Source organism: Oncorhynchus clarkii, chromosome 21 (genome assembly GCF_045791955.1).
Source record: "Oncorhynchus clarkii lewisi isolate Uvic-CL-2024 chromosome 21, UVic_Ocla_1.0, whole genome shotgun sequence".
Classification (NCBI taxonomy): Eukaryota; Metazoa; Chordata; class Actinopteri; order Salmoniformes; family Salmonidae; genus Oncorhynchus; species Oncorhynchus clarkii.
The window spans coordinates 43268865-43286141 of record NC_092167.1 but is presented as its reverse complement, the minus strand read 5'-3'; the positions used below and the strand labels follow the sequence as shown (position 1 = coordinate 43286141).

Below are 17277 nucleotides of genomic sequence, written 5' to 3'. Positions count from 1 at the left end.
TTCAGTGACAGAAGTCGACGTCTACTTGCTAAATTCAGGAGAAGAAGCCAGGGGTTCTCCAAAGCATTATAAATCATGAATTGATTAAACCAGGTCACACTGACAGTGGCCCATAGTCTGCGCCTGTGAAAGAGGCCATACAGCGAATCAAGAAGTATTTATGACATAATCCACACAGAAAGAAGGGGATGAATTCCATCCCATAAAAACAATCCCCATAAAAACCACACCAATATGCACAGGTGTGTGTACACGTGTATGTGTGAGCGTGCAGGTGTGTGTGAGTATATGTGTAGGTGTGTGTGAGTGTATGTGTAGGTATGTGTGAGTGTATGTGTAGGTATGTGTAGGTGTGTGTGGGTGTATGTGTGAGTGTGTGTATTATCTCTACCCACCTTAGTAGCCAGCGAGTGGGAGGCGCCCGCCTCCAGCAGTACTGAAGCCACGTCCACCTGTCCCTCCCTGGCTGAGATGTGGAGAGGTGTGTATCCGTTAGTAGTGGAGGCGTCAGGGTGGGCCATATGCTGCAGTAGCAACTGGACTATCTCAGTCTTCCCCAGACGAGACGCGATGTGGAGGGGTGTCTGGTCCTCCTTGCAGGGGCAGAGACATGGATGTTATAGGGGGTAGAATATGTACTTTATTATAGACGTCCACAGAGAGATTGAGGCTATGGGTGATATGGCTTTTACAGTACTTGCTTAATGAGGGTAGTAATGCTTTATTTTACAGCCCCACTTTCCTGAAGTTACTGTATGTGGTGATAATGGGTTTCTTGGAGGAGAGGAGAGTAATGGAGAGTAGAGGAGAGGAGAGGAATGTAGAGTCGAGTAGAGTAGAATAGAGTATAGAGTAGAGTAGAGTATAGAGTGGAGTAGAGTAGAGTAGAGTATAGAGTGGAGTAGAGTAGAGTAGAGTAGAGTAGAGTAGAGTAGAGAGCAGAGTAGAATATAGCATAGAGTAGAGTATAGACTAGTGTATATGATTGAGTAAAGGTCAGAGTATAGAGTGTAGTATAGAGTCGAGTTGAATATAAAGCAGAGTGGAGTCTAGAGTATAGTATAGAGTAGAGTATAGAGTAGGATATAGAGTAGTTTAGAGACAAGAGTATAGAGTATAGAATAGAGTAGAGTAGAGTATAAAGTAGCGTAGAGTATAGAGTAGAGTATAGGTTAGACTATAGAGTAGAGTATAGAGTAGAGTATAGGTTAGACTATGGAGTAGAGTGTAGAGTAGCGTGGAGTATAGAGTATAGAGTGGAGTATAGAATGGAGTATAGAGTATTGGGCCGAGTATAGAGTATAGTATAGAGTAGACTATAGAGTATAGAGCATAGTATAGAGTATAGAATATAGTATAGAGTGGAGTATAGAGTATAGAGTAGAGTATAGAGTATGGAGTATACGGTCGATTATAGAGTATAGAGTATAGAGACTAGTATAGAGTATAGAGTAGAGTATAGAGTATAGAGTAGAGTATAGAATGGAGTATAGAGTATAGGGACGAGAATAGAATAGAGTAGAGTATAGAGTAGACTATAGAGTATAGAGCATAGTATAGAGTATGCAGTTGAGTATAGATTGGAGTATAGAATAGGGTATATAGTAGAGTATAGAGTATGGAGTATAGGGTCGATAATAGAGTAGATTAGAGTATAGAGTTGAGTATAAAATTTAGAGTAGAGTATAGAGCGGAGTATAGAGTAGAGTATAGAGTAGAGTAGAGTATAGAGTATAGTATAGAGTAAAGTATAGAGTAGAGTATAGAGTAAAGTATAGGGTAGAGTAGAGTATAGAGTATAGTATAGAGTAGAGTACAGAGTAGAGTATAGGGTAGAGTATAGTATAGAGTAGAGTATAAAGTGGAGTATAGAGTTGAGTATAAAGTATAGAGTATATTAGAGTATAGAGTGGAGTATAGAGTAGAGTATAGAGTAGAGTAGAGTATAGAGTATAGTATAGAGTAGAGTAGAGTATAGAGTATAGCATAAAGTATAGAGTAGAGTATAGAGTATAGTATAGAGTATAGAGTGTAGAGTATAGGGTAGAGTATAGGGTAGAGTAGAGTATAGAGTATAGGGTAGAGTATAGAGTATAATATAGCGTAGAGTATAGGGTAGAGTAGAGTATAGAGTATAGAGTAGAGTATGGAGCAGAGTAGAGAGTAGAGTATAGAGCAGAGTAGAGAGTAGAGTATATGGTAGAGTAGAGTATAGAGTAGAGTATAGAGCAGAGTATAGAGTATAGGGTAGAGTATAGAGTATAGAGCAGAGTAGAGAGTAGAGTATAGAGTAGAGTAGAGAGTAGAGTAGAGTATAAAGTGGAGTATAGAGTTGAGTATAAAGTATAGAGTAGAGTAGAGTAGAGTATAGAGTGGAGTATAGAGCAGAGTAGAGTATAGAGTATAGTATAGAGTAGAGTAGAGTATAGTATAGAGTAGAGTATAGAGTATAGTATAGAGTATAGAGTGTAGCGTATAGGGTAGAGTATAGAGTATAGTATAGCGTAGAGTATAGAGTATAGAGTATAGCATAGAGTATAGAGTAGAGTATAGCGTATAGTATAGAGTGTAGAGTATAGGGTAGAGTATAGGGTAGAGTATAGGGTAGAGTTGAGTATAGAGTATAGGGTAGAGTATAGAGTATAGTATAGAGTAGAGTATAGGGTAGAGTAGAGTATAGAGTAGAGTATGGAGCAGAGTAGAGAGAAGAGTATAGAGCAGAGTAGAGAGTAGAGTATAGAGTAGAGTATAGGGCAGAGTAGAGAGTAGGGTATAGAGCAGAGTAGAGAGTAGAGTATAGAGCAGAGTAGAGAGTAGAGTATATGGTAGAGTAGAGTGTAGAGTAGAGTATAGAGCAGAGTAGAGAGTAGAGTATAGAGTAGAGTATGGAGCAGAGTGGAGAGTAGAGTAGAGAGTAGAGTATAGAGTAGAGTATGGAGCAGAGTGGAGAGTAGAGTAGTACTGAGTGTGAGTGGAGTGGTGAGTTGTGTGTATTGTGATAATGTGTTACCCTGGCTCTAGCGTCCACCATGGCTCCGTTCCTCAGCAGACAGCGCACCACCTCCACCTGTCCTGCCCTGGATGCCATGTGTAGAGCAGTCTCCCCACGCTGCACACAACACACACCTGAATCAGGAGAAGCATACACGTGCACAGACGCACGCACGCACGCACGCACACACGCGCACACACACACACACACTCACATCCACTGTCCTGACGTTAACCCCATCACTCACAATGTTGCTAACGTCAGGCGAGGCTCCGTTCTGTAGCAGCAGCAGGACGATGTTGAGGTGACCCATGAAGGCTGCTACGTGAACGGGAGTCAGGCCAGACTGGAGGGAGGGAGGGAGAGAGAGAGAGAGAGAGAGAGAGAGAGAGAGAGAGAGAGAGAGAGAGAGAGAGGGAGGGAGAGAGAGAGGGAGGGAGATAGAGAGGGAGGGAGATAGAGAGAGACAGAGAGAGAGAGAGGGAGGGAGGGAGGGAGGGAGGGAGGGAGGGAGGGAGGGAGGGAGGGAGGGAGGGAGGGAGGGAGATAGAGAGAGAGGGAGGGAGGGAGATAGAGAGAGACAGAGAGGGAGGGGGGAGGGAGGGAGATAGAGAGAGACAGAGAGGGAGGGAGACAGAGAGGGAGACAGAGAGGGAGACAGAGAGGGAGACAGAGAGGGAGACAGGGAGGGAGGGAGACAGGGAGGGAGACAGGGAGGGAGGGAGGGAGGGAGGGAGGGAGGGAGGGAGGGAGGGAGGGAGGGAGGGAGGGAGGGAGGGAGGGAGGGAGGGAGGGAGGGAGTTTTCATCATTACAAGGTATTATTACCACTCATGCATGTGAAGCCAGTTCTGGTCAAAACACAAGTCACTGGGACCCCACATCAACAGGACTGTACATCAACAGGACTGTACATCAACAGGACTGTACATCAACAGGACCCCACATCAACAGGACCCCACATCAACAGGACTGTACATCAACAGGACTGTACATCAACAGTGTTGAAGAGTAAAGGGGTGTGTGGTTGCATGGTAAATAGTGTAATCTGGTGTAGTGGTACTTGTGTGTGTATATTGCCAAGCTTGTTGTAATGAAACAAGTTCTAACACACATATCTGTAGTGGCCAGACTGACCACAGTCTCCTACCTCTGTGATGGCCTGGATAGATGCTCCATACTTGACCAGCAGCTCCATCACCTTCACTCGGTTCTTCTTACAGGCGATGTGCAGCGGGGTGAAACCATTCTGACAGACACACACACCAGACACATGATGTATGAAACACACCTACATACACATGTAGGGACATGTTGACATGTTGAGACATACATGAGAGGCCATCTTATTTTCACTCCAACACTTTGTTCTGTCTCTTTGAGACAAAATGGTCAAAATGGCCAGGAACCATAATGGCCTGCAGTAATAGTCCTTGTCATGACAGTCATTGTATTAGTGGGTATAGGAGGGTTTAGTATTACCAGTGCTCTAGCGTTGGGGTTGGCCCTCTTGTCCAGCAGCAGCTTGGTGACTCTGTAGTGACCGCAGTGGGCGGCGACATGCAGCGCAGTCAGGTAGTCCAGGGTGACATCATCAACAGGAGCCTTGTGCTGCAGCAGGTGCTTGACACACTCAACGTGGTCACCCTGAGACGACATGTGGAGAGGAGACAGACCGTTCTACAGAGAGAGAGAGAAGATTGTCAGAGAGAGGGTGTGTGTGTGTGTGTGTGTGTGTGTGTGTGTGTGTGTGTGTGTGTGTGTGTGTGTGTGTGTGTGTGTGTGTGTGTGTGTGTGTGTGTGTGTGTGTGTGTGTGTACCTTGGTCCTGGCCAGCAAAGGTGCTCCTCTCTCCAGCAGTAGCTCCACTGCTGGGTCATGTCCACTCCTGGCTGCACAGTGTAGAGGTGTGAGGCCGTCCTGTAAAAACACACACACACAGATCCATACGGGTCATACATACAGCACCAGTGGAGGCTGCTGAGGGGAGGACAGCTCATAATAATGGCTGAAACAGAGCGAATGGAATAGTATCAAACCATGTTTGATGTATTTAATACCATTCATTCCATCTATTCCACTCCAGCTATTACCACAAGCCCATCCTCCCCAATTAAGGTGACAAGCACACACACACACACACACACACACACACACACACACACACACACACACACACACACACACACACACACACACACACACACACACACACACACACACACACACACACACACAGCTCAAGGTCACCAGTGGTAGTATATTTTATTTATTTATTATTGAAGCTTTATTTAAGCAAGTCCTGACCCCTCCTGTCTCAGCCTCCAGTATTTATGCTGCAGTAGTTTATGTGTAGGGGGGCTAGGGTCAGTTTGTTATATCTGGAGTACTTCTCCTGTCCTATTCGGTGTCCCGTGTGAATTTAAGTGTGCTCTCTATAATTCTCTCTTTCTCTCTTTCTTTCTCTCTCTTGGAGGACCTGAGCCCTAGGACCATGCCTCAGGACTACCTGACATGATGACTCCTTGCTGTCCCCAGTCCACCTGGCCGTGCTGCTGCTCCAGTTTCACCTGTTCTGCCTTATTATTATTGGATCATGCTGGTCATTTATGAACATTTGAACATCTTGGCCATGTTCTGTTATAATCTCCACCCGGCACAGCCAGAAGAGGACTGGCCACCCCACATAGCCTGGTTCCTCTCTAGGTTTCTTCCTAGGTTTTGGCCTTTCTAGGGAGTTTTTCCTAGCCACCGTGCTTCTACACCTGCATTGCTTGCTGTTTGGGGTTTTAGGCTGGGTTTCTGTACAGCACTTTGAGATATCAGCTGATGTACGAAGGGCTTTATAAATACATTTGATTTGATTTTGATTTGAACACATTTTTATTTTCAATGACGGCCCGCGAACAGTGGGTTAACTGCCTTGTTCAGGGGAACAGTGGGTTAACTGCCTTGTTCAGGGGAACAGTGGGTTAACTGCCTTGTTCAGGGGAACAGTGGGTTAACTACCTTGTTCAGGGGAACAGTGGGTTAACTGCCTTGTTCAGGGGAACAGTGGGTTAACTGCCTTGTTCAGGGGAACAGTGGGTTAACTGCCTTGTTCAGGGGAACAGTGGGTTAACTGCCTTGTTCAGGGGAACAGTGGGTTAACTGCCTTGTTCAGGGGAACAGTGGGTTAACTGCCTTGTTCAGGGGAACAGTGGGTTAACCTCCTTGTTCAGGGGCAGAATGACAGATTTTTACTTTGTCAGCTCGGGGATTCAATCTTGCAACCTTTCGGTTACTAGTTCAACACTCTAACCACTAGGTTACCTGCCGCCCCAGGTAGCCTAGTAACCACTAGGCTACCTGCCGCCCCAGGTATCCTAGTGGTTAGGTCACAGCACTGATGACATGTCCATCTAAAGGGTGTTGGTTCCATTCCCTGGTGAATACACTGCAGACTGAAGCTCATTGATCCACAGCGGACTTACATTACTCACGTCCCCTGAGTATCTTGGTAGATGTCTATCAGCAGTGGACCAAAGGCTTAGTTAAATACATTACCATGTGAAACCGTGAAGATCCAACAGGCAGAACGAACACAGTATCCCCTGTATCCCTCAAATCAGCTGTTTAATAAAACATGAGGACGGACCTGCTGTTAGGTGAGGGTTTAGTTGTTGTTGTTGTTGTGGAGGTTGTTTACAAGTAAACACACACAGGCTTTATTCTATTATCCAATCTGCCAGCCAGTATAGAGGTTTTCCTGATTAAACTGTTATCGCAGAATATTATAGTGGAGTTATGATGGTGATTAAACAGACTGTTGTAGTAGAATATTATAGTGGAGAATGTGATAACTGATACCCTGTCCCACACTGACCCATCTGTTGCAATTACACAGCTGTGCTATAGCCTCGGATTCGTCCCAAATGGCACCCTATTCCCTATACAGTTGCACTACTTTTAACCAGAACCATATGGATCCGGGTCAAAAGTAGTGCACTATATAGGGAATAGGGTGCCATTGGTTCCTGGTCTATAGTAGTGCACCATATAGGGAATAGGGTACTCTATACCAACATGATGATATTATGTTCGTTCTAATCACATAATCCCCCCCTTGGGTTGTGCCGTGGCGGAGATCTTGTGGGCTATACTCGGCCTTGAAGATATCCCTCTAGTGGTGTGGGGGCTGTGCTTTGGAAAAGTGGGTGGGGTTATATCCTGCCTGTTTGGCCCTGTCCGGGGGTATCGTCGGACGGGGCCACAATGTCTCCCAACCCCTCCTGTCTAAGCCTCCAGTATTTATGCTGCAGTAGTTTGTGTCGGGGGGATAGGGTTAGTCTGTTATATCTAGAGTATTGCTCCTGTCTTATTCTCTCTCTCTCTTTCTCTCTTCCTCTCTTTCTTTCTCTCTCTCGGAGGACCTGAGCCCTAGGACCATGCCTCAGGACTACCTGGCATGATGATTCCTTGCTGTCCCCAGTCCACCTGGCCGTGCTGCTGCTCCAGTTTCAACTGTTCTGCCAGCAGCTATGGAACCCTGACCTGTTCACCGGACGTGCTACCTGTTCCAGACCTGCTGTTTTCAACTCTCTAAAGACAGCAGGAGCAGTAGAGATACTCTGAATGATCGGCTATGAAAATCCAACTGACATTTACTCCTGAGGTGCTGACCTGTTGCACCCTCGACAACCACTGGGATTATTATTATTTGACCCTGCTGGTCATCTATGAACATTTGAACATCTTGGCCATGTTCTGTTATCGCCACCCCTCATAGCCTGGTTCCTCTCTGGGTTTCTTCCGAGGTTCTGGCCTTTCTAGGGAGTTTTTCCTAGCCACCGTGCTTCAACACCTGCATTGCTTGCTGTTTGGGGTTTTAGGCTGGGTTTCTGTACAGCACTTTGTGACATCAGCTGACGTAAGATGGGCTTTATAAATACATGTGATTGATTGATTGAATCCACCTATGATATCATATCAACGTTATGTATCATTATGTAATATGATATATGGATGGATAGTATATTAAGGGCCCAAATGGGTGCTGTAATGCACCGAGCGGAAGAACACTGCTGTTATCTGACGTTAATTGGACGTTATAGGGACGTTAGGATCCAATCGCATTATCTTTCTATGCAATATTTACATTAACTCTGGACAAATATTTCCTCCAAACACCGGCTTCTCGGGCATTATCACTTTATACAACGGGTTACCGACATATTCAAATAATGATTGACATATTTTTATTAAAAAAACATTATTTTGATGAATTTATTCATATTATTTCATCCTTCCACAAGATATAGCCCCGATACAAATCTAGGGTTGCTACCCAAGCCGGCTGGTCGTTTGTTCTATCGGTTCGGTTGCCAGAGACGCGATCCAGTCGTTAAGCCTCTTTGTTCCGTATCTACGGACGCAACCCAGTCATTCGTTCTAAATGTTCCTTTGCCAAACTGGCTGGCAACGTTTTTATCCCTTCGCTAGCAAGCCAACTACGGCTAATTTACAGTCACGTCAAACAGGGCAGCCAGAATAACAACAAAGTAGCTGCATTTGCATTTGTTTAAGCTGTTTTCTAGAGACATTTATTTGGATTCATCCATAACAATGAGCTAATGAGGTGTGATTTCACCTGGCATAGAAAATGTGCTCACTCGTCAGGACATTGTTGTTCAGAGGAGCTAGCCAACAACTCAAACACAATCACTTCAAACTGAAGATGGAAAGACGGCAAACTAGCTGCACTTCCTTTCGTTTGACCTGTTTTCTATTGATATTTCTTTGTATATATACATAAATTGATGCCAGCTGATTCATGATTTCAACAGGCTGAGAAACGCTGCTTGTCTGTCTAACATGGTCCAAACACACCAAGACAGCCGTGAAGAGGGCACGACAAAACCTATCCCCCTTCAGGAGACTGAAAAGATTTGGCATGGGTCCTCAGATCCTCAAAATGTTTTACAGCTGCACCATCGAGAGCATCACTGCCTGGCAACTGCTCGGACTCCGACCGCAAGGCACTACAGAGGGTAGTGCGTACGGCCCAGTACATCACCAGGAACAAGGTTAATGCCATCCAGGACCTCTATACCAGGCAGTGTCAGAGGAAGGCCCTAAAAATTGTCAAAGACTCCAGCCACCCAAGTTATAGACTGTTCTCTCTGCTACCGCACGGCAAGCAATACCAGTGCAACCAAAGTCTAGGTCCAAGAGGCTTCTAAACAGCTTCTTCCCGCAAGCCATAAGATTCATGAACATCTAATCAAATGGCTACCCAGACTATTTGCATTGCCCCCCCCCCCACCCCCTTCTACGCTGCTGCTACTCTCTGTTATTATCTATGCATAGTCACTTTAATAACTTATTACCTCAATTACCTCTACACCGGTGCCCCAGCACATTGACTCTGTACCGGTACCCCCTGTACATAGCACAGCTATTGTTATTTACTGCTGCTCTTTAATTATTTGTTCTTCTTACCTCTTACTTTTTTTATAGGTATTTTCTTAAAACTGCATTGTTGGTTAAGGGCTTGTAAGTAATACTTTCATGGTAAAGTCTACACCTGTTGTATTCGGTACATTTAAACCTGTACGCTCTCGTTGTCTAGCCCTCACTTCATACTCATCGCCAAACCCACTGGCTACATGTCATCTACAAGACCCTGCTAGGTAAAGTCCCCCCTTATCTCAGCTCGCTGGCCACCATAGCAGCACCCACCTGTAGCACGCGCTCCAGCAGGTATATCTCTCTGGTCACCCCCAAAACCAATTCTTCCTTTGGCCGCCTCTCCTTCCAGTTCTCTGCTGCCAATGACTGGAACGAACTACAAAAATCTCTGAAACTGGAAACACTTACTGTATCTCCCTCACTAGCTTTAAGCACCAGCTGTCAGAGCAGCTCACAGATTACTGCACCTGTACATAGCCACTCTATAATTTAGCCCAAACAACTACCTCTTCCCCTACTGTATTTCTTTATTTATTTTTGCTCCTTTGCACCCCATTATTTCTATCTCTACTTTGCACATTCTTCCACTGCAAATCTACCATTCCAGTGTTTTACTTGCTATATTGTATTTACTTTGCCACCATGGCCTTTTTTTGCATTTACCTCCCTTATCTCAGCTCATTTGCTCACATCGTATATAGACTTGTTTCTACTGTATTATTGACTGTATGTTTGTTTTACTCCATGTGTAACTCTGTGTTGTTGTATGTGTCCAACTGCTTTGCTTTATCTTGGCCAGGTCGCAATTGTAAATGAGAACTTGTTCTCAACTTGCCTACCTGGTTAAATAAAGGTGAAATAAATAAATAAATGAAAAAAATGTGATTTGATTTGTCTGGCTAGTCCCGACTCCCAACACGTTCATTACTATGGGACAGCTGGAGATCTAATTTGAATATTGAAACAATGTTGGAAATGTCAGAGAGACAAACAACAAGGTTTATACAAATCTCCACTGTTGAAAACTAAATGTTATTCTATAAGAAATGTGAGATAATGTCTAGATGCTTTTTTATAAATTGCCTGGCTGGGTTGATGAGACAGTGGATTGCGGAGTGTTAGGAATTTTATGAATAATGGCTAAACAATATTTACATTTTAAATAGAACTATAACTAATTAAACTACTATGTTTTATTATATCTGATTTATAAATACCATTCCAGCTAGGTTGGGGAGGAAATGGATTGGGGGTTTTAAGTAAGCAGAAAGAATCGTTAACCTATGGTTGAACCGACTCAACTTAGCTCTGGGATGTTTAGATAAGGCAGCGGGTGTTTTCCTGGGTTTTCCATTATCTGAAGCTGTCTTCTAAATAGTGATGGATGAAGGTGAATATTCCAGAAGTGAATCTTGATAAGTGTGTGTCTGGAGTGAGCGAGCGAGGGGGTTGGAATAAACTTTTGAACCTGTTTTGTCCTGGTCGATAGGAGGAAGGACATTTTATTACCTATGACGTCATATTTTGTATATAAACTGTTGTTTGTGGTTTCATGGCAGCGCGCTCCGAGAATACATTTTGATAAGACTGGTCTCTGTCTATTTTATGCAAATAGGAATCTTACAAATTCTTATAAAATAGACTGAATGATTTAATTAATGTACACATATAGGAATTATGAAATTCCTATGACAGGAGTGAGATGGAACAGAGTAAATAGGCATTTAAACGTCATAGATTTAGCCAGTGGTAACTTGTGGAATAGACACCAACTGAAATGCAGTTTTAACCAATCAGCATTCAGGACTAGACCCACCCGTTGTATAATAGGATTCAATACCTTGGTAATAGACACAAATATCAATCGCATAATTTTAAAAAGGAAGTTTTCTGACACGAAATATGAATTGATTGATGGAGGTATAGTGATGGAGTGATTTGAGAGAGGAGGGAGAGTGGTTTTTGCCCTAAATTAATTCAGTAAGCTGACTGAGCAGCAAAACGGCCAAGGACACAGGAATAACAGCGGGTCAAAATGGAGGGCGTTAGGCTCAACAAGCTATTCTCTAGTGGGCTAGCTGTAAATTCATTGATCTGCAGCTCTCACTCACACACACACACACATCCAGCAGCTATGCAGTACACCAACATACTCACTGACCCTCTCTCATACTGATCAATACATCCCACATACAGTCCACACTCACTGACCCTCTCTCATACTGATCAATACATGCCACATACAGTCCACACTCACTGACCCTCTCTCATACTGATCAATACATCCCACATACAGTCCACACTCACTGACCCTCTCTCATACTGATCAATACATGCCACATACAGTCCACACTCACTGACCCTCTCTCATACTGATCAATACATCCCACATACAGTCCACACTCACTGACCCTCTCTCATACTGATCAATACATCCCACATACAGTCCACACTCACTGACCCTCTCTCATACTGATCAATACATGCCACATACAGTCCACACTCACTGACCCTCTCTCATACTGATCAATACATGCCACATACAGTCCACACTCACTGACCCTCTCTCATACTGATCAATACATGCCACATACAGTCCACACTCACTGACCCTCTCTCATACTGATCAATACATCCCACATACAGTCCACACTCACTGACCCTCTCTCATACTGATCAATACATGCCACATACAGTCCACACTCACTGACCCTCTCTCATACTGATCAATACATGCCACATACAGTCCACACTCACTGACCCTCTCTCATACTGATCAATACATCCCACATACAGTCCACACTCACTGACCCTCTCTCATACTGATCAATACATCCCACATACAGTCCACACTCACTGACCCTCTCTCATACTGATCAATACATGCCACATACAGTCCACACTCACTGACCCTCTCTCATACTGATCAATACATCCTACACCCACATACAGTATTGAGAGTGGGCACACTTATACAGTACTTATACACTACACACACACACACACACACACACACACACACACACACACAAACACACACGCACGCACGCAGGCACGCACACACACACACCGTTGGGATCACTACGCTAAGACTAGGGTAAGTCCACACACAAACACACACACACAAATCTGAGATGACAGTGTTGTTAACAAAAGGCTAAGCTTGTGTTTCAATATATTTATTTCATTTCATTTGCGATTTTCATGAATAGGAAACATTGCGTTATGGTAATGAGCTTGAGGCTATGATTGAGGCTATGTGTGTGTGTGTGTGTGGACTTACCCTAGTCTTAGCGTAGTGATCCCAACGGTGTGTGTGTGTGTGTGTGTGTGTGTGTGTGTGTGTGTGTGTGTACTTACCCTAGTCTTAGCGTCGATCTGAGACCCCCTGTCCAGTAGGAGGCGCACCATGTTAGTGTTACCACGCTTGGAAGCCACGTGGAGGGGAGTGATCCCATTCTGAAACACATAGAACACAATGGAAGACACATTCAAAATCGAAATAAACAAATTCACTAATGGTAACGGTGACTGACCACATTCAGTTCAAATTTGCACAACCACGGCATTCAAACGAGGCTGCAATGAAAACGAATGTAGCGACTGTAGCGACAGTGCTGGCATCAACATCTGGGGCGTGAACTACATTTCTATTCAAGCATTGATTGACATGGTAATGGCCCGATAGTATTGGAGAAAAGTTTTTAAAAAACAGACCCCTCTGGCGCTGTACGTTAAATTGTGACGTGTCATGACATAACGTAGAGCATTCATTATGCCACTCATTCTGTGTCATATACAGCCTCTTTCCACCAGGTGTGGCACTTCTCTTGCAGATTAAAAACAAGAAAAGGACAGGGTCAGGGTTAAAGGGGATACCTGGTCAGTTGTACAACTGAATGCATTCATTTTTTTGCGTCATCACTGCAAGCCATCATGGCGCTCAAAAGCCGCGACAGCCGCTGTTTACTTCTGAAGATCACTTTAGAGCCGCCCTAAAACCCCATTCAAGTTCCACACAAACCTTCAAACAGGTATGTAATGACACATTATATCAACTCTTTATAGGGTTATATTTACATTTTAGAGGTGATAAGTTGGACAGATCGGGTGAAAAAAAGCTGTTTCCCAACTAGACATATCTCCCCCTTTCACTGTCACGCAGTAGGTTTCACTTCCCCACCCGCCATTTTTAAAAAGACCCGACGGAGCTCTTTGCTTTCCTCAATCATGCAGAGACGGGCAGCATGAAGGTCTCGTCATGGATTTTGCTGGAAAGGGAGAAATTGTGCTTTACAATGTTATTCATATTACAGTTGACCTGGAAGTATTACGTTTTTTGGGGCGCTAAAATAAGGTCAATTGTACGGAACAGCGCTATGTAAAAAAGTGCATTAGTTACCGTCATATAATCAAAATACTGCTGTATACAGTTGGTGTTGTCACAAGGCCAGAACACAGTTTCTATTATGTTTAATGTTATCTAATATGCCTCAATGTATTTCCCTGCTGGGACAATAAAGTTTTAATTGAATTGAATTGCTGACAATGGCTTCCTGTTCATTCATCCTCTTAGGATGTGTTCTGTTGTCTTGGCGTCCGGCCACTCCTCTGCTGTCTGTGAAATCCTGACAATGTGAAAGCTGATCGCCTGGCCCAAAGAACTGCGGGACACACAGCTTGTGAGGATGACTGTGACTAAAAACACTTGAGAAAGTGTGACATAGCAGAAATGACAGGGGTTTTGAGTGTTACGTTTCTGCAAATTAAAGGATTCTCACACACACACAGTCTGAGAGTTAAGAAGAGTACTGCTTGAGTCTGTGACCTTAAAGTGACCTTTCAGCTTGATCAGAACACTGTCCATGTCTCTGCCTTAAAAAAGATAGGCTCAACTCCTAAAAAAAGATAGGCTTTCTCCCATTCTCCTGGTTCCTCTCGTCTGTCTGAGTGGTTGTACAGTACAGTACGGTACGTCTTCCCTTGAGTGACTGATGGAGAAACATTGACATGCTGATTCAGAGAAAAGGGGAAGTGCTCAGGCGGATGGCGTCATTGTAATAGAAAGCATATAATTATCAGACTGTGGGTTCCTAAAGAGCAACACACTCTACTCGCTCAGAGTGTATTTTAAAGTCTCCTGTTGTTTATGGCTCTTGGACTCTGTGCAGGGTTGGCACAGTGTGTGGGCAGCCCTTCCTATTACCTACAAACTGTGCACTAGTCCCAGTAAAGGTCTATATTAATGGTGCCCAGAACCTTGTGGCATAATGGAGGCACAGCTGACTCCAGATCAGAAGGTAGAGGTAATGGTGCCTAAGACTTTGTGGCACAACGGTAGCACAGCTGACTACAGATCAGAAGGTAGAAGTAATGCTGCCTAAGACTTTGTGGCACAATGGTAGCACAGCTGACTCCAGATCAGAAAGTAGAGGTAATGGTACACTACTCACCCTGGCTGTGAAGTCCACAGCCGCCCCACGGTTCAGCAGTAATGTGGACACGTTCACGTTTCCATAGTGGGCAGCGATATGCAGTGGCGTGAATCCACTCTGTAACACAGGGGGGCGGACACAGAGAGCGGGAGGGAGAGAGAGAGACAGAGTGGGTTAGATAGTAGCCTCATTCATGACCCCAAAATCTGACCCTTCACCCTTGACCTCCACCATCCCAGCATGCAGCAGTCGCATCACGTCAACAAAAAGAAAGAAACAAAAGGAAATGAACAGTCAAAATATTTTTAAAAATTGAAGAGGGAGGAAACCAAAAAGAGGAAGGGAAGGAAAGAAATCTTAAAATTCAGTTTCAGAAAATCATGATTCGATTACGAACGTACACACAAATTCTGTAGTGTACGCATACACACAAACACAAACTCAGAAAGATCTCCACCATGCAACTGGTGATCCTACAGTCTGAACAAAATAGAAACAATGGTGTCTACATTTAAATAAATAATACATATTAATAATTAATAAATGAAGGAAATAAATAAAAACCAAATACACCAAAAAACTGATACACTATTAGTTAAGCACACATTTACAGGACAGAGAAGGAAATAAAACATTTTTAAAAAACATGACTGTATATTTTATCAACACCAAAGTGCACTATGTCATTGTACTGCATATTGTCATGTTAGGAGTTCTAAGAAACCAGAGAGAAATCAAAGCAGGTGGGAGTGTGGTGAAACTCTTGGCTTACCTTTCCATTCTGAAAGTCATGGTCCGATTTAATGTGAAAACATTATTTACAAAAGTGTGAAGAATTGTAGACTACGCGATGATTCAAAATTACACATTTAAGGCTGATAGCTGATAATGGTGCAAATTAAGAGACACGATGCATCATGCTATTGGTCCTGCAAACGATCTGCAAAGCACCTGGATACTTTTGGATTGATGTAATATCATGACATTGCATTGGTGAGTATAATATACTGTATAAAAACATGTTTGAATGCAATAATAATGTACATATATTTGCATTGATATATTTCTTTATCTAATCTCAAGCTCCTTGTAATTATAAAAATGTGACACTACTGACCTCATTATAACAATTCAAAATGTTGTGTTTTGTCAAATAACATCCATTTAGTTGATAGTGCATGGAAAATGTAAATAGCTGGCATGCAACACAACATATAGGTGTTCTATATGTTAACAAACACCCTGTCAAAAAGCATTATTCATCATTATCAAAAGTCTATCATCTTTGTGTGAAATGTTTTGTATTAGAGGTGAAATGTATTGGAGGTTTTCAGTAATCAAGCTTGCTGAGCTCCAATAAAACTACAGAAACTCAACCAATCAAAATAGAAAGGAAGTCAAAAGTACGCACAAAGTAAAAAAATGAACAGATAACCATTTAACTGAAAGACAAACTACTGAGGTGTGAAAAAATACATATTGCCATGCGTACTTAAGGCCTGGTGGGGCTGGTATATGGCCAATATACCACAGCTAAGGGCTGTTCTTAAGCACGATGCAACTCGGAGTGCCTGGACACAGCCCTTAGCCGTGGTATATTGGCCAAATACCAAAAACCCCGGGGTCGCTTATTGCTATTATAAACTGGATACCAATGTGATTCTAGCAGTAAAAATAAAACGTTTTGTCATACCCATGGTATACGGTCTGATATACCACGGCAGTCAGCCAATCAGCAATCAGAGCTTGAACCACCCAGTTTATAATTAGCATTACAGAACAAAATCAAAAGACCCGTGGCTATTTGCCACCGTGCAATGCTATAGACGTGAGGGGAATAAAGACAAACAGAAAAGTGATGTGTTTTATGGTCAAGGTTGGAGTGGTAGACATAGTGGTTATACCTCCGTAGTCCTATTGACCATCATCTGAAGCAGTAGAGACGAGGAAGGGAAAGACTTGAGACATTTCACAAACAGTTGTACAGACGCTCAGAGCTCAGGGTAGTTACGCAGTACAAAGAATACTGGCAACGTGGCTAGAGTGGTATGATTCTCTTAAAAAAAAATGCTTTATCGCTAAATCAGCTAGATCAGCTGTGTATGCTTTATAGTATCTTTCCATCCAAAAACCTTCAGATGTTTTACAGTGATGGAAGCAAGCCCATGGAGCTATACACAATACTATTATCTATGAGCAGGCCTTACTGTCGCTATGCAACAGGCCACAGTGATGCATGGCAGCCATTTTGTGCCACAAGGCCAAACTCACTAGAGAGTTGCACATTTATAGTGTTTTTACAATTCAAAGTCAGACTTTAAGACGGAGGTTATTTCCAAACTAATTCAGGTAAAGTCAGACGACTTTCATGGCTGAGTTTATAATTCTTTCACTAAATAGTC

The 17277-nt window shown here is 43.3% G+C and overlaps 1 protein-coding gene across 1 annotated transcript in view; it reads right to left on the bottom strand.

Moving 5' to 3' along the window:
• Positions 1–17277, bottom strand: part of LOC139379080 (ankyrin-2-like) — a 136859-nt gene that overhangs the window by 70872 nt on the left and 48710 nt on the right. Inside the window, exons 7-14 of the mRNA XM_071121850.1 lie at positions 14894–14992; positions 12801–12899; positions 4812–4910; positions 4474–4671; positions 4142–4240; positions 3240–3338; positions 3011–3109; positions 396–593 (exon numbers count right to left, since the gene is read on the bottom strand). Coding sequence (XP_070977951.1) covers positions 396–593; positions 3011–3109; positions 3240–3338; positions 4142–4240; positions 4474–4671; positions 4812–4910; positions 12801–12899; positions 14894–14992 — 990 coding nt within the window. The remainder of the gene's footprint in view (positions 1–395; positions 594–3010; positions 3110–3239; positions 3339–4141; positions 4241–4473; positions 4672–4811; positions 4911–12800; positions 12900–14893; positions 14993–17277) is intronic.